A 23,452-nucleotide genomic window follows, 5' to 3' on the forward strand; every position below is an offset into this window, starting at 1 on the left:
TTTTTTTTAAAAGATTTTATTTATTTATTTGAGAGAGAGAATGAGAGAGAGCAAGCACATGAGAGGGGGGAGGGGCAGAGGGAGAAGCAGACTCCCTGCTGAGCAGGGAGCCCGATGCGGGACTCGATCCAGGGACTCCAGGATCATGACCTGAGCCGAAGGCAGTCGCTTAACCAACTGAGCCACGCAGGCGCCCTAAAATAAGAATTGTTTTGAAGACTGTCTAAGCTAGGTGACACTTTTTCAAGGGTAAGTAATTAGCTTTCTTAAGTGAAATAAAGTAATCTAGGTCATCTGTAAGGCATTTCATATTTTATAATTTCAAAGTTACACAGCAGAGCAGGTAGATAGCATACAACACAAAGTAAGAGGTGGTACCTAATGTGCAGCTTGCATGAACGCAAATGCAATTGGGCAAAACAGAATTACGAAATTTACCATTTACAATTAACTCCTTAAAAATCAGGATCCATTTTGGAGAGAACTAAAATGTCCTCAATGAAGAACAGTATCAGTAATGACCACTTAACTGCTATCTTACACGGTCTCCTTGGCTTCATTTTTGCCAACTAGACCATCAAGTATTGTAAAATTACATAGTGACCTCCAGTTTGCTTCATTCTTGCTTCACTGAAATTTCTCAGCTTGTAGAACGCAATTGAAATCACTGATGCATTGCAGTCAGCAAATACGTGTGTCATCCTTGCCCTCCTGTCAAACCTTTGGGTTTAACCCCTGTTTATCACAATGTTACTCAAGTAGCGCTCAGCAGAATTCTTGCAATGTTGGGCCAAGGAACAAACGTGTGTCTTTGCATCAGCTTTCCACCTTCTCTTTGCAGATGGTGCAGGCCGCCCTGGACAAAGCCAGAGAAGGTCGGACCTGCATTGTCATTGCTCATCGTTTGTCTACCATCCAAAACTCAGATATCATTGCTGTCATGTCACAGGGGAAAGTGATTGAAAAGGGGACCCATGAAGAACTGATGGACCAGAAAGGAGCCTACTACAAACTCGTCACCACAGGAGCCCCCATCAGCTGAGCTGACTCAAGAACGTCGTGCACAGATGAGGCGCCAATTACAGGAGGGCCGTGGGGTTTTTTTTTTTCTTTAAGGAGAAGTGATAATATTTTACTTTTACAGACATTGTCATACACTGGGATCCAAGCTAATTTCTAATGACCTTCAATAATATCTTAGTTTTAAAAATCTGTATATAGAAAATGAAAGAAACTAGGGTTAGTGTGAGTGAATCCAATGTCAAGCAGGTGCTCAGCCATTACCCAGTGGCTTTCTCCATGCAGAAGCCAGTCCCAGTTACTACATGGGAATCAACAAGAGGTCACAGAGTGAATGAGACTTTGAATTCCTCAAGGCAGAAGACTATCCTTCGAATTTTTGAAACTTCAGTGTACACAGAGCCTAGTGCACTTACAATAGGGACTCAATGCCTGTTTATCAAGCTGGACCAAGGTCATATGTGAAAAGAACAGGAGGACTGACAACCAACTATTTCTTGACTAAAGTTTTCTTGCAAGTGAAAGCAGATTCATTCATCTCTAAGGATGGGGACAGGAAAAGGAGGGCTCTCAGGCTGAGAAAGGCAGAAAGGGGCAAGTATTTGCAGGGACTTACCAGTTAGGAGTGTGGATTTATAGATTCAGGGTGTAGTAGGTGGGTGGTAGAGTCAACTTTTACTGCACTACAATCTGCCAGTGTGGCTTTTTTTGTATAACACTATATGAAGCTACAACAAAATAAAAGGCACTGTCTTCATTTCATGAATAGACTGGAGAGACAAAGGACAGCAACCTGGGACAAAGACTCTATCCCAGGCCTTTAATCCTTGTCACCACCCTCCGCATTGGTTGCCTGTATGGAAACAGAAGTACACACCCCTCCTGCAGCAGGATGGCTGCCCTTCTCTAATTCTAGCAAAAGAATTGGGGAAGCTCACTGAGAAACATGCACTTAGAGACCCAAGTCACATTTGAAGGGGTGGCTAAAGACAAGGGGATTGAATATAAAGCGGTATCTGAACAGAAAAAAAAAATTCCAGCTCCCTCCTCCTCTGGCAGGAGATTTTAGGAGTAGCCTCTGGGGAAACTGGCTAATCCAGTTAAAAGAAAAGAGACTATCTTTTAATGAGGCATAATGAGGAATAATGAGGTATAAAAGAGACTATAGAAAAGAGACTATCAGGGGCAGAGATCCTCCACAGAAACTCCCCAACCAGATTACTCTACCTTGAAGCCCGCCTGCCAAAAACACATACCCATTGGCTTTTCAGTGTCTCACTCTTCCATAGGAATAGATTGTCAAGAATCACCAGGCATTAAGGAAATATTTTAACACAAAAAACAAAATGACAACAATAGAATGCCCAGAACAATGATATTAGAGGTAACAGAGCCAATGCAAAGATTTGGAAAACAGTCAAAGAATGCCAATAAATTCACATAATGAGATGAGAAGATATTCCCATCTATTTAAATAAAAACAAGAGTTCACAAAAATGAACATACAAATAAAATACAAAAAAAGAGCTCTTGACAACTGAAGTGAAAAATTCAGTAGCAGTTCCTATCAAGTCGTCCTGCCCTCAAGATGTCTTCCTGCTCTATCTCTTTCCCAAATGCACTTGATGTATATATGTTTTCTTCCCATGGCCAACAAGTGAAATTCTGCCTACAAATTAAGCTTGAGCTGTTGTATAATGAGGTATATTATTTATGTGTCTGTCCAGTGTTTCCTGGTAAATAACCATAAAGGTGGTTTAGCAAGGTAACTAGGTAGGTCAGAAGAACTGATGGTTGCCAAGTCAGGGAGGGAGAGGGTGGAGGACAGTACTTTAGTTAAGTCATGAAAAATGGCAGGGACAAGTACATTGCAGAATAAAGATGCCTGCAAGAAGGAATTAAATTTTGCAGTATGCATGGGCTCATCCTGTAATATTGAAGAAAGGAGAACAAAATCCGTTTGTGGAAGTGCGCATTTCAAAGAAGAACATAAGCTTCGTGCTGGGAGGCTGTCAGTTTCCTGGAGTGCAATGTGTGAGGTGTGAAAAATGAATGAACAAGAGTCATTTTTCAAATAAGGTACTTGAAAGTTATTGATGAGCGGGATAAGGTTGACAACAGAGGGTTTGAAATAATGTGGGAAAACAATTGTTTTTTGAGGCTCAGTGACAAGGTAAAGGATTATAACCTTAAAAATATAGAATAAATAAAGTTGCAAATTTATTTTACAACACCAGGGAGCGCCAATGTTTCCCTATCTATCCCACATCCTATGTCACTAGCAAAGATTTGGTCTCTGCAATTTTACATTATTAATGTTTCTCAGATAATGGGGGTACTTGCTTTCTCTGTTCTATCTGACACTTATCTCAAGTCTTTCTATAGTTTCTAATGTTTTCAGGATGGGTTCATGCTATAACCCCAAATAATAAAAGTTTATAGGAGAAAGAATAATTGAAGGATTGGAAGACAAAGTTGGGGAAATTTCCCTGAAGGTAAGACAAAAATATAGAGCCAAAAAGTAGAAAAAAAGAAAAAGAAAAATTTTAGAGGAACAACCCAGGAGGTATAATAATTAGCTAATTGCAGTTCCAGAAAGAAAGACTAGAGGGGAGTAAATTATTAAATGGTCCAAAGGTATTTCCTATAACTGGAGAATATAAACTTTCAACTTGAATGGGTTCAACAAGTGTCGAATATAATAAATAAGTAAAGATCCTCTGTGGGCACACTATTAGGCAATCTTAGAAAACTGGGAAAAGAAGATACTCAAATTTTCCAGGAGAGGGCGGAACATGTTACATATAATAAAGAATCATAATGACATAGAATCTCTTGACAATAACACTAAAAGTCAGAAGATGTAAAGATTTGCCTTCAAAATTCTGAGGGAAAATTATTTCCATTCTAGAATTCCATATCCAGAAAACTCTTCTCAGGAGTGAAAGAAGCCTAAAGAAACTCTCAGTCATGTAAGGTTTCAAAACTTTCCCTCCCCATACATCTTTTCTCAGGAAGCCACAGGAGGCTTTCCCTAAAATAAATGAAGAAAGAGGAAGATATGGGACCTAGGAAACAGGTGATCTAACTCAAGAATGAGGTGATGGGGGGGTGCCTGGGTGGCTCAGTTGGTTAAGCATTTGCCTTTGGCTCAGGTCATGATCTCAGGGTCCTGGGATTGAGTCTCCCTGCTGACTGGGGAGTCTGCGTCTCCCTCTGCCTCTGCCTCTCCCTCACTCTCTCCTTCTCTCTCTCTTGAATAAATAAATAAAATCTTAAAAAAAAAAAAGAATGAGGTGATGGGAATATCCAGGATGATTAGGAAGGGAAATCCCAGGAACCCGGTTTGCTGGAGACACAGTGAGCAGCCAAGCCTGACTGAAACAAGGAAATGAGGTTCCACAAGGGATGTGTCTAGGGAAAAATGTGATGCTGCTAGACTATGGTGACATTCCCCCTGGCAGAGTTTGCTGATGAGTTAGCAATGCAGAAAGACAGAGAGAGAGACAGAGAGAGAGTGAAAGAGAGAGAAGATTATTAGCTATTAACTCTGGAGTAAAAGAAAACTTATACATGAAAGGAAATATATTTATATTACACTACATGACCCACCCAAGAATGTTATTTACAAAGCCATATCAATGTAAATGCTGAATGCTGATCTAAACCCAAATTAGAGACAGGTTATGGAAAGGGAGAAAAAAGGTGTGGGGAAGCTTGCATAGCTTCTACCATGAGGATCTGTGTGTATTCCTCATATTCCTTGGGTATGGGTGTATTCCTCATATTCCCTGGTAGAAATTAAACACTTAAAAATTTAAACAAATTTAAACAAATGTCAGTTTGTTTAAATTAAATTTAAAAAATTTAATTAAATTTAAAAATTAAATTTAACAATTAAACTTAAAAAATTTAAACAAATGTCAATAAAACATATTGCTTTAAGAGATAAAGGTAAGGGGCGCCTGGGTGGCTCAGTCGTTAAGCATCTGCCTTTGGCTCAGGTCATGATCCCAGAGTCCTGGGATCAAGCCCCCCATCGGGCTCCCTGCTTGGCGGGAAGCCTGCTTCTCCCTCTCCCATTCCCCCTGCTTGTGTTCCCTCTCTCGCTGTGTCTCTCTCTCTGTCAAATAAATAAATAAAATCTTTAAAAAAAAAAAAAGAGACAAAGGTAAATATAATCTTTTATGTCAATTATATCTCAATGAATTTAGAAAAAATAAGTTTTTTAAAAAGATGAACGTAAATACCAAAAGAAGCAACTGAAAGATTTATGTACATGTATATCTTAAATTTAAAAATAAAGTTAAAAAGTTAAAACAAAAGGAGAAAAAATATAGCACAGAGGCACAATATTTAAAACAGTAGATACCGAAACTGGATTTGAAAGACACATCACAGGAAAAGGGGAGTCCAAAATAGATTCACCAGGAATCCCAGTTCTCATAGTGCATGCTAAATTTCTAATCACAAAAGTGAGCATGGTTCTCTCTTCCTGTGTTACTCAGAATAACTTGGAAATAATCTAAAAGCTCAAAAAAAGAGGATGGGGAAAAGCTAAAATTAGTTGAGACACCTATATATAGTGATGTTTACCATGAAGCCAACAAAATGATGATATTGACCTATATCGTTTTTGTGGAATGATGTCCATTATATGTTGTGTAGAAGTGAGTTTCTGATCATTATGGGTGGTATGATGCTCTGTCCATCTCTCTCTCCCTCCCTCTATCCATACACACACACACACACACACACACACACACACAGGTATACAAACACACACACCTCACACATCTGTTATGTGTGTATATGTGTCTGTGTTTATGAGCTTATATGTACCTGTATGCATAAAGAGATATCTGGAAAGATTTCTACCAAAATTTTGGCAGCTTTTATTTCCAGCCATTTGTCCTCTACGTGGACAAAGCTCCCTGCACATACTAAATGTCTGTGGTCCTTGAGGACTGGGACTGTGTTTGGTTCCTAATATCCCCAGTAATTTACTCAGTACTTGGTATAAAGTGATAGCTCAATACATCATGGTTGAATAATCATTTTAAATTTTTACAAGTAGTCAATAATTTGTCAGCACCAAGACAACTAACCCATTAAGTTAGAGCAGTGTCTTCCAATAAAAATATGAGTCACTAATGCAAACTACATCAGTAATTTTAAATTTTCTAGTCACAGTAAGGAAAAAAGAAACAGGTGAAATTAATGTTAATAATATATCTTATTTAACACAATATATACAAAACATTATTAATACATGTAATCAGGATAAAAATTATTAATAAGATAGTTTCCTTCATCATATTAAATATTCAAAATCAGATGTGTATTTATACTTACAGCACAGCCCAGCTCTGACTAGTCACTTGTCACGTTCCTGCTAGCTACATGTGACTGAAGCTACTATATTGGAAAGACAGGGTTAGAATATCCAGTTTCATGAATTTCCTGGTTTGGGCCTCCATTGATCCTACATGATTTGAGTCTTACAAAAACATGAGCCCAGCTTCTCCCTTGGAACATGTTCTTATACCATACCTGGAAACTTGGTAAAACTTGTTTCAGTTAAAGATCATGACTCATTTGGACTAACTAGCATTATGATAAGACCTAGCAGAATCAAACATTCTGATGTCAGAAGTTACAAACAGAATCATATTGACCCTTATCAGAGTGATTGAAATTCTTTACATCATTTATTTTACTTGATTTACCTGTTTGAGTTAACAAAGAGAGAAAACTAAGATTGTTTAATGTAACACAATATAACTGCAAAAACTGCCATTTGATCTAATCCCCTTGAGTTCTCTTCCCAAGACATGTTTTCTTTCAATTAATTTAGAAGAACCGTTTATGGGTTTTTTTTTTCTATGAACAATTCTTATAAACAACTGGAGCAGCGTGTTTCCCACCTTATTTAGAGAAGAGATCTTGAGTCATTTGATACATCTCAAAATTGCACGAGAGTGGATGACCACAAATCGGATATGCTATTATTTGAGCATGATTTTGTCGAGAAACTTTTTTCCATATAGTTACTCTGGGTGTACTCTACATATGCTCTTAGGAAATTATTTCAATGAAAGGACACTTTGAATTTAGTAGTGCATTCATGCATGCAGTTTTTGGCAATTATACACTCACTTAAAAATGTAAACCCTGGGATATTTTGATATTGTGTCCTGAAAGAGGAAAATACATAGGATCATAATTAGGTATAGTTTGCCACATATTTATTCATGAATTAAATATAAATTTCCTATCCTAAGAAAATACCAGAACATTCCCATCAGGTTGGTTTAGGATCCCACCTCATATTTCCAACTAAGAGTTGGATTTATTAATATCGCTTATGCATGCAGAATCTTTCTGTAATCAGGTCACATAAGTATGTTAGTGGAGATTAAAAAATTGCAAATTTGGTTGCTGTTTCCAAACACATCTTGAGATAAATTTACATATGCGTGTGTATCATTATAAAATAAGCATTTAGTCCATTTGTATTTGCTCTAAATTTCCAGATCAAGTGAATAATCTCACCTGCCTATAAGAGACGGGAGGTGAAAATAACTTAAATAAACTTGAAAACCCAATTCCAATTTCTTTCACACTGTGTTCAATTAAATGCCCAATTAATTTAAATGGATAGACTGTAAATAAAGCAGTGCACATGATTATCATCTAATTAACACTGGCCAGCATTATAATGTGCTCATTAGCGAGATGTCTGGTATCCTAAGGCTCATAATGAGTAATCAGGGTACACGTGATTGGCATGAAGCTGTCTAGATGCAACTACTCAACCCAATAAAGCAGCACGAAGACCGAATGTGCAGGAGAAAAAAGAAGAAGAATGCACGGCTGGTGAATTGGCAGTTCCCTCCTTTGTATGATTCAGGTACAGCTCCTACTCTCGGATACTGAAGGATAAATTTGAGAACAACAGAATGACTGGCGATAGAAAGGGAAATGTTCATCCAAGGTGACCCAGAACAAGTGCCTAAAATTATTATGAATGATTACAGGAAAGAAAGAAACTACTCTGAATTGATTTGTCCAGAGTACGTATTCCTAATACACCAAGTACGGAATCAAACGAAGAGATGAGCGATGTTTTAATAAAAGTTCTTGGAAGATGAAAATCCAATTAATCATTTAAATCTACCCCATGATAACATTCACAAAGCATTTCATAATTTTAAAAAGTCTTTTGCCCTCATAGTTTTTGTATGTTATCGTGAAACCAGTTAGCAGGCTGCGGTAAGGGATGCCGCCCTAAGTTGTATTTACCGTTAAATATGCGAGAAGTTGTTCTGGTGGCTATCGTAGGCTGGCTGGCTTGACCCCCAATTCTACATCACTTTCCTTTGCTGGCCTCTGTTACAGAGGCTGTAAAGTCAAGTCTTTACTTTTCCAGACTCCCTTGAGGCTAGGGGAGGCCAGATGATACTGTGATGATTAGTGAAATACAAGCTCGAGTCTCTTTGGAGGCTGTTCCTTCTGGAATAAAGCCTGGGTTGAAGAAAGCTGCTTGCTTCCTCACTTCTTCCCTCCTGGAGGCAGAGCAGGCATGCTGTGGTCATCTGGTCAGAAGCCACACACCATGGCTCATCTCACATACGAAATTGTGGTTAGTCTGGGAATGATCAGATTCTACCGGCACAATATTGCCGGAGTTGAAAAGAAAGTGATGCAAAAAGAGAATGGACTTGAACCACAGAGGGTTGGAAGAGGTGGGGAATAATGTTACCATCGAATCTGTAGCTGGTTAGAGTCTCAACCTAATTCTTCCAAGCCCACAGGCCTATGTTGAACTCATCCTTGCACCTCTAGCACATAAAGTATTTGTCAGGTAGGCACCCAGGGAGATTCAAGAGGAAATAGAAGCATGGACAGGAGGGGTCCTGTTTGAGCTGCAGAAGATCTTAGAAGCAATTTGGAATGAGATCTCTAATTTTCATTTAGCACGGGCAGTCCTCAAAAATCTTGGCACCATATAATTTGGTGTTAGAATTTGTGTCACATTCAAGAAGCACATTTCGATAGCCATAAAGAGTTAAGAAGTAAATTTTGTTTTTACATCTTTGGGAGATCCATAACTAGTCCACAACAAACCTACTAAAATGCTCTTCCAAGCTTCTAGTCACTTTCTCCACGTGGCACAGTTGGTTAAGCACCTCCAATCTCTCTGCCACAAAGCAAACTTCCCTTCTCCTTCCCTTCTCTTCCCTCCTTCTCACTCAGCCTGTTAGTATGTATACCCCTTTATTATCTCTACCTGCAAGGAAAGGTTCCTCATTAGGTTGTTGAGGAAGGGGTTCCCATGCATCTCTTTCCATAGCTATAAAAATCGGATTCTAATTGGAATAGAATGTTTTAAAGATTGAAATGGGTTACATAAATCTAAAATTTTTTATTAAAGTAGCAAATTAAAAATGGAGTGATTTTTAGAATTTACAGCCTTTTTCCTTGCATATAAGTAAAATTTAATATGCTCTGGCTCTTCTTCTGATTTGATTGAATGAGACCCTCAGGGTTGCAGAATGTCAGAGCTGGAATGCACATGAACCTTCCATTTTAAGCCCATTTTAAGTCCCTTACTGGAGAAATTACTCAACTGAGGCCTCCAACATTAACTGGCCTCCCACCATCACAGTGGTTAGATGCAGAAACCCATTAGACTAGCCTAGAATGCAGGTCCAATGACTCCAGTCCGGGAGCTTGTTGCCAAACTCCTCAAAGTCTTTCATACATCTATCTGTCTTAGAATTTTCTGGCACCTCTCCTGCTGTGTTCTGATCCCCTTTGGGATCCACATAGGGATGTGTGACACTGCCTCTCGATTGGCCAACATGAGCAGAGTATCAACATTTCGAAGCTAAGAGAATGAGATGCACAATAAAATCTCACAAAGTCAGACAGGAATACTTACTTTCCCTTTTTTTTAAGTCCGTGCAATCTTCATATAGAAGAATAGCAACACCTCTACTATTTCTCTCATTCAAAAAATTGTAAAAAGGCAGAGTTTGGAGTGATCCTGTAGAAAAAGGAATCTCAAGGACCAGATGCTTTTAACGTGGAATTATTGAGCTTGAGGGCAAGGCTGGTGTCTAGGAAAGGCAGTGATATGTAAATGCAACGGCCACCTTTAGAAAACCCCCCGTTAATGGCAGAATGTGTGAGCAAGGATGACAATCTGGCCACTGCTGTTCATAAGACACACAGTGAATCCAGGGAGAAGTCAGTTCCTTGGACAGAAGTTAGAGTGTGATTGGCCCAAGTGATGTGCATGGGCAGGTGACAGCTAGCGGAGGAAAGAAGCTCTTCATCTTAATGAGTTCTGGCTTTATTTTCCAGGCACACATACGGCTTGCTGCTCCTGCAGAGTATGCAGATTGTCCCAGGGAAATGGTCTCTGGTCTCCCCTGAGCCAGCCCTGGAACCAGGCCGAGGTCCTGCCTGAGCGAACGCTCCTCTTGCTGGGCCCTGATCTGTGTCCCGAACCCCACCCGGCAGAACCACAGCTGCCGCCCTTTGCTCATTACCTTTCCCCATCCCAGCAACTCCTTCTGAACGTAGTGCTTTTGGGGGGAAATAATCACGGTTTCTGAGCTGAGGACAGATTCCTTTTCAGTATCACATGGCAAAATGTTAGAGGAAAAAAAATTATAAGAAATTAAAAAATTCAAAACAGAAAATAATTAAGCGGCTTTACGCTAACCTTGATAACCTCAGTCTTTGAATTTTCTCCATCCCTGAGAGCAATCACTTCTGTGCTGCCAAAAGAAATGAGATGTGATTCCTCCCAAGTCATTACTGTGATCTCCATCAAAGACTAGCAAAGACAGTAATTAGTACTCTACCCCAAACCAGCCTCAAATTTGATGGAGACCACACTTGTCCTTTGCACAGCTTAAGGGAAGCATTTCTAATTCCTAGAATTTCCCCATAAGTCGCTGTCATTTGGCAGAAGTTTCTGAAATTGTTGCTTCTTGTAGACCTCTCCTGCTGCTAACAATTCTTTTCAAGAAAAAAAGAAGTCTTTTTTTTTTTTTTAATTAACAAGCGGCACCACATTACTCTCAGTGTGAAATCACCATCAGAAAACATTAAAGGTAAGGGAGGAGGAAAAATCTAAAACTGCACCTTGGTTTCTTGGCAGCCCTGAGGTCCACATATTCATCCAGAAAGCTGTTTGCAATTTCCAGAATGGCCAGGACAGCCATTCAACGAGGGCAAAATCCACAGGTGCAACTGGACGCTAGGGATCCTATTTTGACCAGTTTCCGAATACACACGGAAGTTCCGGTGTGCAGCATACAGGTGCGGTAGACCCAGACAAGCAGGAAAACTTGGTCAGAAGGTCATCCAAACTTCCAGAGTGTGGTCATGAATAGTGGGTAAAACTCTACCCAACTCTGTGGCCCTTCGAGGGTTCTAGGACGCAGTGCAGGGAGAGGGAACCTAGAGCCCCGGATCTGAGGCAACAGAGAGCTAAGAGTCCAGGGAGACCAGGGTGGCTCGAGCTTGCAGGACAGAGAGAGAAGATGCTGTGCACAGAGAGCATCTTAGATCTGCAGGGGGTCTCCCTGGGGGAAATGCAGCAGAGTCTACTGCTCACTTTCTAAAGACACACTCTGGTCCTCCCAGCCCCAGAAATGTTTAGTGTCAGTTACCACACAAGTTGATTTTTTTTAATATGTAAATTTCACAGTGGGATTTTCCTGTCACCATACATGTCTTAGACCTTGTTAACAGTAACTAGTATTATTTTCATCTGGCAAATAACATCCACTGGTTAATTAAAGATCTTTGGGCTGGGGTGAACGTACCTCGTCCATGTTATATGAGCAAATCACTGATGCTTCACTTTCTTCATGTAAAATAAAGCAGTTAATACCCTTCATGTTGTCTCACACAGGATGGTGGACAGGTGACAATATAAAAAATACTTTTTTTTTTTTTTAGGGAAAAGCACTATGCAATTTGATCCGTCAGTAGCCACTAGACACACATGACTATTTAGATTTATATTAATTAAAAGTAAATAAAATTTTAAAATGCAGCTCCTCAATTACATTAGCTGCATTTCAAGATCCCAAGAGCCACATGTGGTTAGTGGCTACCATATTAGACAGCACAGATATAGAACATTTCCATCATTGTACAAAGTTCACTGAAGAGTGTTAGAATATACCATTTTATAATACTTAAGAGATGAGGCACATTTTAAAACCAAGTCTTTGACTTTCTCTTATGGCAAGGTTTTTTGTGTATGTATGTACCAATTGGATCTTGAATTTATTTACAGATTGTAAATAAATATAAAGCATTTAGAAATAAAACTTTCAAGGGCATCTTATAATGTATTTTTTAAAATCTCCCTTCTGTTATACTGAAATAGGTCTAAAGAAGGCACCAATTTAACATTCCAAGGCAGATGTCCAATCAATAGTTTGTCAGAAGAAGGGGATTCAACACTCGTCTTGAGAGCTAGTTTCGGCAATAATAAATTACTTCGCTTTTCTTTACAAATGTATGTTTGATTGGACAGTTTCTCAAGTTGCTTGTCTTGATTTTTTCATCGTGAAAGCTCATGATATTGACATTTTTCTCCTGAATATGGAGATGTAGACATTTTGAATATATGGATATATTAACAATGAGTCAAATGAGCTCAATTCCACTTACGTTTGGCAAATAAATTGGAAGCAGAAGAGTCTTTTCCATCATTATTAAAGGGAGGCATTTTCTCCAAGGCTGTGAGAAGCTGTTCCTCTTGCTGCCTAAGCAGTTTCCATTGCAAAAGCAATTTGCCTCCATATGGATCCCTCCAGGAGACTTCAACTAGAGTAAAATGGGAAATCTCATCACATGGGGGACTTTTGGGCTTTATGGCAGATGGGGGTGGAATTGTTGGGGATTAATTATAGATAATGAACACACATCTCATCTTATTCCCCTTCCGAAGATCACATGTCACCCAACAGATAGCCCTCAGTATGGGTGGGTGAAGAGAGCTTCTCTCTGGGAACCGAGGAGGGATGTATGGTGGAGTCAGCCCTGGAGCAGAATCCCCTGGCTGTTAATGCCCCAGTTTTCTCATGCTTGGTGACAGCAGTCTGAGACTGTGTTGAGATGGAGGATTCCTCCAAACTAACATTACTAATCTCAAATAAAGCTTTGACAAAGGGATCCCAGACAGGAACGAGCTCTCTGACAAGTGCAGAAGAGTATGAGATGAGACAAATGCATCGTAAAGTGTTAAAGGATTGAAGTGAACTTCTGAGGAAAACACTGGGGCAGGGGGACTTGAACCAATGACCAAAGGTCACCACGTTAAGAACATTCTTTTCTCCTTTCCCCCAAATGTCCCATCAACAAGAGACAAATTTCATTCTTATCTTTCATCATCCCTCAGCTTCTTGCTTAGGAATCACCTGACCACTGAAACCAAGTTATATTACCCTTAAAGACAAAGCTGTTATGTGCGTTTTGTAAAAACAACAGCATATACTCTATAAATACATTTAGAAAAGAAACAATAATTACTTTGATTTTTAGAGGTTTTGTTATCTTCAACTAATCTTTTGCCAAATAGTAGATGCTTCAACTGTTATGTTTTCATAAATATTTATGGATGATTTAATACATCATCATCTAAAATAATTCATGTCTTGATTTTCTTGAGAAGAGTTACGTAAAACATTGTGGTGGACCACAGGTAACTAGGATGTGTAGCAAAATCTGACTCAAAATGCACTTGATTGAAATGACATAATTATCAACTTAAAGTCCAGAATTATCAGATCCAATGAGGGAAAAGAAGAAGAAGAAGAAAAAAAAAACAACTCTTGTTGAGAAATTCTTAGTATAATATCAATATTCTTTCAATAATAATTTCATAAAGTAAAGCTATAGATCTTCATCACAGCTAAGTATATACAGGGATTAACTCAATTAATGGTTTTCTTGGGTTGGAGAATGACCTTGAGGAAAGCACTTGATTTCCTAGGCTTTGAAAGACTGGTAAATAATGTTCTAAGCAGGACATCTTCAGCAGCATTTATTGAAATATTAGAAAGCACTACTGTAAAACAGAGACCAGGAGTTAAGCAGAGGTTCAAGTCCAGACAGTAACCTGACCTGTTTCCCCTGTATATGTAGTCATATCTAGAGCCATTGCCGGCCCCATCAACACCCTGCACGGTGCAAGTCCAACAGGATGTGGGATTTTAATGACATTTCTGGAAAAACAGCTGATTTACATGGCAATCATCACAGAAGCATTCACTCTTAACAGATTTTTACTTCTTAAAAATGAAGAAACAAAACAGTGTAATGAAAATACCCGTGAGAAAACTTGGGTTCTCATTCCTGTTCTGACAATGGTGTGACAACAGCGAGTGCTTTCACAGCTGAATGAAACTCCCTCTCCTTATCTGAAAACTGAGAGGATCGGGTTTGACTGGGGCTCCCACTAAAATGCCCACAGGAGCCATAAGCGGCCTGACCTTCCTATGATGAAGGTAACTGATACTGAGGCTCTCCTTGGGACTGTGAGAAAATGGAGAACGCTGCTCCTTACTGGGGACAATCAGTCAGCAATGTTAGATTGTTTCCAGGTAGGAATGAAGGGCCTGAGGTGCCATATTGTCAGATTTGTCAAGAAAATACAGAAATTCAGATTTTTATGTCAAATATTCTGGTTTTCAAATGTTGGTAACTAATTTAAAATGGGGGCGGTGGGGAGACCACGGTGAAGGCAAAACTAAGCATAGGTTAGGATGGGGCCTGTGGCCGCCGTTTTGTAACCTCTGCTTGGAAGCCTCCTGTCTGCCCCTGCTCTGTGGTTCTGCTGGAGAATGGAGGAGGAGCTGGGACCACGGAGCACTAAGCCCCTGCACATCTCTAATTAATCTTCTTTTCTCTTGGTTTCATTAACACATGAATACAGTAGGGAATCAGAGCAACCACAGTCAGTGGGATGGATGCACTTTTACAGAAAGACAGGACGTAAAATAAATGCTCTGCATGAGTGGGGATCTTGATGAAATGGTAGAGCTGCAGTGTGATCAACGAGGCCACGGTACAGAGCAGCCGGAAGCTCAGCTTGTAGCCATTTTCCCCTCGGCAGCTCCTAAGGAACATCTCTGAGTTGATTGCAAAGCCCAAGCCAAAGAGCACCCCAAGATTCCTCACGAGTCCGGCAAAAGGCGTGGTGTCAATGTGGATCCAGTCAGGGTTGGCACACCATTTCTTGGCTATGGGCAGAGACCACAGCAGGTCAATGTCAAACAGTCTGAGAAGCAGGTAAAAGCCGAGCGCAAACAGAAAGAGGAAGAGGTTGGTCTTCAGATATGTGCTCAGGCTGGCTGTTTGGATGCCTGGAGTGTGTTCAAAGGCTTCCGCCACAAGCATGCCTGGGGATTAGATAAAGACACTGCAGATGACCATGTGCCCTTGAGCCCCTCAGGAATCATTCCTCTCTGTATTAAAGAATTTACCATCGTGTTCATGATAAAAGGCTTTAGACATCTAGGTCCTATTCATTTTCCAAAGCCCTTTCCCTAGGCAGTAGCTAAAATACTTGCCCCATGCTTTTTCCACCATCCCTGCACAAGTGAATCATTCAGAAGTCCGTGGCACTGGGTGGCAAACACTCTATAGGCAGAGCCCTGATCTAGGTGCTCGCAATTAATATTCCAATTGCCACAGCCAATTAACTAGAGAGCTTTTGAAAGGTATGTGGGGCTAAATGGCGGAAACTCAAGCACGGTGAATGCTGCTTCAGGAATACAAAGCAGCTGCTCAGTGAAGTCCATGGTCATGTAATAATCACTTCAGGTGTATCGAAGAGAGTGGCTTGGCATGCAGCCTGGAGGGCCATTATGAAGTGCCCCAAACCAAGACACCAGCCCTCTGTCTGGGCTGATACCTTGGGTGTTGGATGTGGCGCTAACCACCCTTCAGAGAAGCCCCACTCACTGACAGGTTATGTATTTATGCCATCGAATGAGACCATGCCATCGTGTACATGGAGGATTTGAGAGCTGTGTTGAACTGCTTATGCTCCCAGGGCAGCATCTGGTATCAGTGGCTTGACAGAGTTACCTGAGACTGGGGTACTGACTACCAGGGAGAATCCAGTGACATAAAACAAATGACACTAAAGCTTTCCAAAGACACAACTCAAGGTAAGTGATCATATTTACCACCAAATACTCCAAGAATAACTTGATGAGGAAAATGTGTTGCTATGAATACTCTGGAGATGCAGACACTGATTTGAATCAACCAAAAAAGACTCCAAAGAAATGACCAGGTCAGTCTACGATGGAAGAATAGATATAAACGTAAAAAGCAAAGAAATTGTATCACTCTTAAAATTAAGGGGGTGACACCAGATGATCTTCCTCAGAGGAATCCATCTAACTGTGACATAACTATGATTCGAGAGTCGTTTTCTTTTTCACAATGTTTTCATGTGCTCCATAGGATCTGAAAAGCTTCAACAGAGGTTTTTCCATTTAGCAATGCATTAAGCTTAACCAGTGCAATATCCTGAGATTTTAATAAGTGCTATAAAAGGGAGCCAATTTGACATCCTGATAATTATTTTAATGGAATATGGGCAATTCAAATTTGGGGGAATTACTCATATCCAGAATGACCTAGAATGGATCATATACCCTTTTACTCTCTGTTGTATGTGCTGCTTCTTTTCTGTGCCAACATGTTTTTGTCTGAAGAAAACTCACTGGAGAGGCGGCTACCACTCTGATGAAAGTCACACAAGCATTTCATCAAGGACAAATTTTCACTGGGTTTAATTTTACAGATGCTCAAGACTCCTGATTCTTTGTTTTTTGACAAATGGAAAATAAGAGACAAGGGAATTGACTTAGACATTATATACTTTAGATTGGAAGCAGGAATTTGCAAAAAGCTTACAAAAATACTAAAGTCCAAGCTCATCATTTTCATAAAGAATTAGCAATATTCAGTTATAGGAATCCTTGGGGTTCTGCTGCTGAATGTTTGTTCCTGATAATCGGACCAAACTGTTACTGAAAAACTAAGAAGTAGAAAGAATGAGACTTTCCAAGAGGAAGTAAACAGAAGTTATCCATATGGAAGAAGAATAAACAGGGATTTGGTAATATTAAGATAAGGAATAGGCACTCAATAAATATGGATGGACAAAGGAAATGTTGCAGTTATAAAAATCTAAAGGGAATTATAGTATTTATTTTTTAAAAGAAACAAATGTTTCTCAAGGTCTGGAAATTTGAGGAAGAAATTAACTACAGAGAAAAGGTGAGGATTATTTAGATTCTCTTTCAAAAATGTGTCCATGGATAGAAAATGTTAATTTCTTTAAATTATAACTTTTGACTTGTTGTTTGGGGTTGGATAATGAACACATTAAGGTGCACAAGTTGCAGTCTCATTAGAATAAACTTTGAAAATACCCAAATTTCTTTGGTGGCTGGTTTCTTATATTGCCCAATACTACTCTAAAAAGTGCAATATGTGATGGATCTTGGAATTTTTTTTTTATTTTAGAAGAACTTTAAATAATGGTATACGTTATAGTATTTTTTAAGCAATTAACTGACAAATCTTATCTCAGTAGCCTAATAATGTATGATTAAAGTGGTGCTCAAAATTGTTTTAATGATAGGTAAGTATTTCAGGAGAAAAGAGAAAGAAACATCCCAATTCTTATAAGAATTATGAATAATCTTATATTAAAGTTCCAGGTCATTCTAAACACTATGATTCTACTAACATTAAGTCTACTAACAATCAAATTTAAGTTTGCCTTTAGAATGTATTTAATTAAAAAGGTTGCTAGTCTTTAAAGCTAGAATATATGTTACTGATGTCAAAAACATTGGCTATTCAAAGAAGGAAACATAATTTTTCTAAACTGATACATTCAAGGGGAGTGATAATTCCCAAACTTCTCATTAATCTTAAAGCAAGGGAATATGCATGCAAAAATACGTCCTTATATAATTTTAGATGACTTATTTATGAGCTACCAAAGTGATTATTGTATTATGGAAACCTAAAGGCACTTCCAGCGAGTCATTAATCAACTAAACATTTCCAACCTTATAATGTGGCAATAGCTCTGAGCTAATGAGGACATTATCTTAAAGCAAAATACTAACTTTCTATTCATTTTGCTATTTTGGCTACGATCGACTAGAATAAGCACATTTCAACAACTAAAAATACACCTAAGTAAATTTTTAAAGGGCTTTCTGTATTCAAGACTTTCTGTATTCGCATTCCAGTGCTACAGAAACTGGAGCAAAGCTGACCTGTGCAGGTAAGTTGTCAACGACTTATCCATCCGACTGACCGTGCGGCTCAGGGCGGCTGTTACCATGACGTACCAGACACACGATGAGCCCATTGCATGGCCAGATGGACTTCCTGCAACAACAAAGTGCCGATCCATGTGAAAGGTGGTTAATAGAGTATCGGTATCAGAAATAGACAGCAGAATATTAGCCATGAAAGTTACACATAACTCGGAAAAAAACCACAGGCTACATGTAATGTTTAGAAATGGGTAGAAATAAAAGAAATCGAGTCAAATGGAGCCTCGCAACTATTTCAAGGAAAATTTTTTCAGATGTTTTCAAGTTCATCAAATGCCAGAAATCAAAATGTTCGAGGCTAATTAAGAACCTAGGCTGGGGCGCCTGGGTGGCTCAGTCGGTTAAGCGACTGCCTTCGGCTCAGGTCATGATCCTGGAGTCCCGGGATCGAGTCCCGCATCGGGCTCCCTGCTCGGCGGGGAGTCTGCTTCTCCCTCTGACCCTCCCCCCTCTCATGTGCTTGCTCTCATTCTCTCTCTCTCAAATAAAAAAAAAAAAAAAAAAAAAAAAAGAACCTAGGCTGTTACACCAAAAGCTGTCACAGCCCTCCACAACTTTCATGCCTAATTGTTTTCAATTGATGAGAAAATTAAAGTACTGGCATTGGATCGTCAGTTTATTTTCCTTGGGCTGAGAAGTCAAATATCTGAAGGGTATCATTACTATGTTCGGCTTTACCAGTTGACTTACAAAAGACTGCCATGTACCAGTGGCTAGCTCTGGGCCTACCTTGTGGCTGGTCACTGCAACAGGTGTCTTTGTCATTAAATGGATGAGGGAAGCTGTAAAGGGCATCAATCCTGACGGAAGCCAGGCAGCCTTCCTACTTCCAGAATGTCTTTCCCATGCAGCTTGATTTTTTATTTTATTTATTTATTTATTTATATTTATTTTTTTGAGAGAGAGAGAATGAGAGAGAACACATGAGAGGGGGGAGGGTCAGAGGGAGAAGCAGACTCCCTGCTGAGCAGGGAGCTCGATGTGGGACTCGATCCCGGGACTCCAGGATCATGACCTGAGCCGAAGGCAGTCGCTTAACCAACTGAGCCACCCAGGCGCCCCAGCTTGATTTTTTAAAAATTCATTTACTTTGATGCTCACCATGAGTTTTTACCAACTGGAGATTTATTCAGATTAAACACCAGTCTGTTTTTTAAAAACACTACATTAAACAAAGGCAATCTATTTCTTACAGCTATAGTTCTTTCAAAGCTATATCTTATACAGGATTTTTTAGAGCCTCTTATATGCTTACATGAGTTGTAAATCTACAGGGAGTGAATGTAGAATACAATCTCTCTCTCTCTCTTTTTTTTCTTCAGAAAATGTCTTACGAGGTAGAACATTGCTGGGAAATGCTGGGATAAACCAAAGTAACATTTCAATTGTCTCAACGGTTATCCATCCATCCATCCATCCATCCATCCATCCATCCATCCATTCCACATTGGTTTCACAAAGATAAAATACACATCATCCCTGTCATGATGGGACAGGTTATTGGGGGAGTCATATATATGTAAAGAATTAATTATAGTACAGTGTGATAAATATTATGATAAATGGATGTATACTTTTATGGGAGCAAGAAAGAAATATATTCGGAGAACTCATTAGGAACTTACACATTCACTATACTCAGTGTTAGTTTCAGGATGTCAAATGGCAAGAATTTTTTGCTATGTGACAAACTGTGGTGAGGTACAGTATCACACATTACATAACATGTAATTTTCCTTTATATATATATATATATATATATATAAACCTTTTCATAATCTTAAACTCAACTTTCATTAACAAAGATTTTACATTCATATAGAATCTTACTTATAAAAGGAAGTGGCCCAAGAAGTCTACTTATATGCTATATACACAAGACCAAAAAAGAAGTTTGAAAGAAAAATGCTAAAATTAGAAATAATCTCTACTGGTAATAGTAAAACCAGGAAGTCCTTACCTCATTCATGAGATTCTCAGAAGATCCATAATAACTTTGCAAGTTGCTCAGCAACAGATAAATCAACATTTCTAGGATTTTAATACAGTTCTTTGGGAATTTCTTCTAGCTAATTGTTTTTTGTTTGTTTTAGAACCAAATCATTCCATTCTTCCAAGAAATAAATGAAAAATATAAAATCATTTGGAAAGTAGTCTCCCAATTTACCTTTTTACAAATAACAAAATGATTATTCATAAAACTTCTTTCCTTTTCATTAGCAATTTTTATGCTTATGAACTTTTAGTATCCTCACTCATGACATTTTCTTTAATACCCTATATAATATCATATAGTAATTAGGTAATAACCATACATAATGACTCTCTGTTGGAATATCTTTAGTAACTTGAAGCTGCTATAATTGCTTACCTGGACCTGTTTCACATGTAGTGGGGAACTGTTCAAGGCATGGACTTGAGTGATTTGGGTAAATCTGAGTTTCTTGGACCCACCAGTAAGGCCGATGACCAAACAATATCCTGTATTTAAAGAAATATAAATATGCACACATATTTAAACACACAACTATTGCTTAACTGAAGACTAGCTATCTCTCCTATAAAAATGACTCAAGCAGAGGGCTGACAGGGAAAGCTCATGATTAAGAGAGTTTGGGTTCTGGTCTGTCTCTTATTATAAGGGATGTCACAGTCATTTGGAGTTTTTGGCATCCTAGTTTCCAAGAAAAACAGGGACTTTTTTCCTTGGACGGAAACTTCTGTGGGTGCTTTGGATTCTTAGACTGGGAATATCCAAGTGGTCCCTGGAATTATCAATCCATTCATTACGGTGCTGTTCATTTAACTATCTTCTTCTTTAATCACAGCATATGTGTTACAGGGTTTGGAATTTACTTATAAGTCAAATAAAGTATACATTTCTATGCTTTCTGTAAATTCTATTTATGAATAGGTGTTTCAAGTTAACTGACACGTTTGAAAGATTTTCCAAGTAAAACTATACACATCTGAAATGTGATCATTAAGCCAAAGCTACCAATTTAAGAATAAACTTTACAAAAAAAAAAACAACAAACAGAAGGCTTACCATTTAAAAATAAGATTGAACCAATCCCCAATGACTGCTACCCATATCATCTTGGTTCCAACTGTCTGATTAAGTTGAAACCAAAGTGGAAAATAAATAGAAAAGATATTCCGGGGATCACCAACATTGGACATAAAATTTAGAAAATTGTAGTAAGCTCGATAGTCGTTCTGCAAATGCTGAATAGCGAGCACTCCATTCCTATGAAGGAAATCCATCTCGAAAGAGAGGCAATTCTAAACATAGAGCAATTGGAGCTGAAATGCTCTGGGTCCCACTGTATTTATATGCTGCCCTCATGGCGGGTGCGGCCATTACCGCAACATGTGATGCTGACCATCTGTGAGAGGGCACGTCAGCCCTCCTCTGCCGAAAAGCTCATCTGTTGATGATTTTAATTGGTGCCAAAGAGGTGAAGTACATGCTGATCTGTGGCAAGTCGAGGGAAAATTTGGGTAGAGACACAATGAATTTCTTATGCAACCTCCCTTTTGTGTGCACAGTTGGATCATGTTTGCTTGAAATTTTTTGCACAGTTCATTTCCTTCAAGGGCAAAGACATTGGCAATTTCTATGCTTGGCTAGAAGACTACGCAAATAATTACTGCATGTCAAATAGTCCTTAAAGCCATGCATTTTAATTTAAAATAGACTGTGGATCTTTGACTATTTTATTGGGTCTTTGAGAAAAATGGATGAGTAAACATCTGGGCATGAAAAATTTATGTGATATGACAGGTTATTTTCTGAATACAGACTTCTAAATAAAAATATTTTGATATTTCTTTATTAGCAGAGAGAATGGCATATACAGACAGAGAAGGAAATACATGAAATATATGAAATCTGCAAGGAAACCTGTTTTTTGACTCTAAGGCAAGAACGCAAACAAGGAGGTCACTTGGGTAATAGAACTGTGTTAGGAATGAGGCATATTTTTATGGACAAGAGAATATAGTTGAGAACACCGGGGAATCACTCATGTAATAGGAAGATAAAAATCATCTTTAAGGGGCTTTTCACTGATCAGGAAAATGGTTTGTTGAAAACAGAGCATTCAGCAGAAATATGAGGGAAGCACCCAAACAAACATGTAGATTGGGGATAAACAGAAGGGCAGCTCAGAGAGACCCAGGGGTCCAAGTCTACAGTGAGGTGCTGGAGCTAGAGGACAAAGTCTGCAAGGATTCAAGGGTCCCTGCAAAGCAATGAAGTCCGACCCAGAAGTGGAGGAGGAGGGTGGGTCGAGTGTTTGCTCTCCTACCATTCAGATCCTTGTCTTCTTTCATCACGTCCTCTTCATGAAGAACCTTCTTCACAGGTTAGAAATGGCGCCTTGGATTTCTCTTGGAGGCCTGCCCCATCATTTAACAGCGCCATCGTCGTGGGGATCCAATGTCTATATGCACCTTCCCAGCCTCTGCTGCCACCCCTGGAGGAAATGCTTTGACTGCCCGTTAAAATGTTTTGGGATGTTTTTTTTTTAAAAATTCAGGATCTTTGTCCTACCCCAGACAAATTAAGTTTCTGGTGATTGGCCCCAAGCATTGGTAATTTAAAAAATACTTTTCAAGTGATTCCAATGTGCATCTAGGGTTGAGAATCATTATTATAAAGAAATGTATACATTATCTGTTCTCCTTTCAGCCTTAAGCCCCTCCCCTGCCCAAAGTCAATCTGAAAGAAGCTTCAATGACATCGAATATGTAAATTATTGCATATAACTGGATTTGCTTGTTCAATTCAATTTTTACAACGACTGATGTATCTTCTCAAGACTTCAGAGAATCTGGGGTGCCTGGGTGGCTCAGTCGTTAAGCGTCTGCCTTCGGCTCAGGTCATGATCCCAGGGTCCTGGGATCGAGCCCCGCATCAGGCTCCCTGCTCGGTGGGAAGCCTGCTTCTCCCTCTCACACTCCCCCTGCTTGTGTTCCCTCTCTCGCTGTGTTTCTCTCTGTCAAATAAATAA

General features: G+C 39.1%; 1 protein-coding gene across 1 annotated transcript; it reads right to left on the minus strand.

The window, feature by feature from the left end:
- Positions 1–14,801: 14,801 nt before the first annotated feature.
- Positions 14,802–21,701, minus strand: G6PC2 (glucose-6-phosphatase catalytic subunit 2). Its single transcript, XM_006749907.2, has 5 exons — positions 21,484–21,701; positions 20,806–20,915; positions 18,372–18,486; positions 16,251–16,366; positions 14,802–15,458 (listed from the first exon to the last, which is right to left on the minus strand). The coding sequence occupies exons 1-5, from the start codon at positions 21,699–21,701 to the stop codon at positions 14,947–14,949; spliced, it is 1,071 nt and encodes a 356-aa protein (XP_006749970.1). The 3' UTR covers positions 14,802–14,946.
- Positions 21,702–23,452: the final 1,751 nt, after the last annotated feature.

Source organism: Leptonychotes weddellii, chromosome 3 (genome assembly GCF_054177405.1).
Source record: "Leptonychotes weddellii isolate Sample4059 chromosome 3, ASM5417740v2, whole genome shotgun sequence".
NCBI lineage: Eukaryota > Metazoa > Chordata > Mammalia > Carnivora > Phocidae > Leptonychotes > Leptonychotes weddellii.

What these genes read in the sequence shown, in the direction of transcription:
- G6PC2 (XM_006749907.2), bottom strand. Translation starts at nt 21,701, where the DNA reads ATGGATTTCCTTCATAGGAATGGAGTGCTCGCTATTCAGCATTTGCAG. An exon ending in TTCAATCTTATTTTTAAATG is followed by an intron (nt 20,916 to 21,483) that starts GTAAGCCTTCTG and finishes CTTTAAATACAG; the next exon opens with GATATTGTTTGGTCATCGGC. An exon ending in TATTCTTGGAGTATTTGGTG is followed by an intron (nt 15,459 to 16,250) that starts GTAAATATGATC and finishes TCTAATCCCCAG; the next exon opens with GCATGCTTGTGGCGGAAGCC.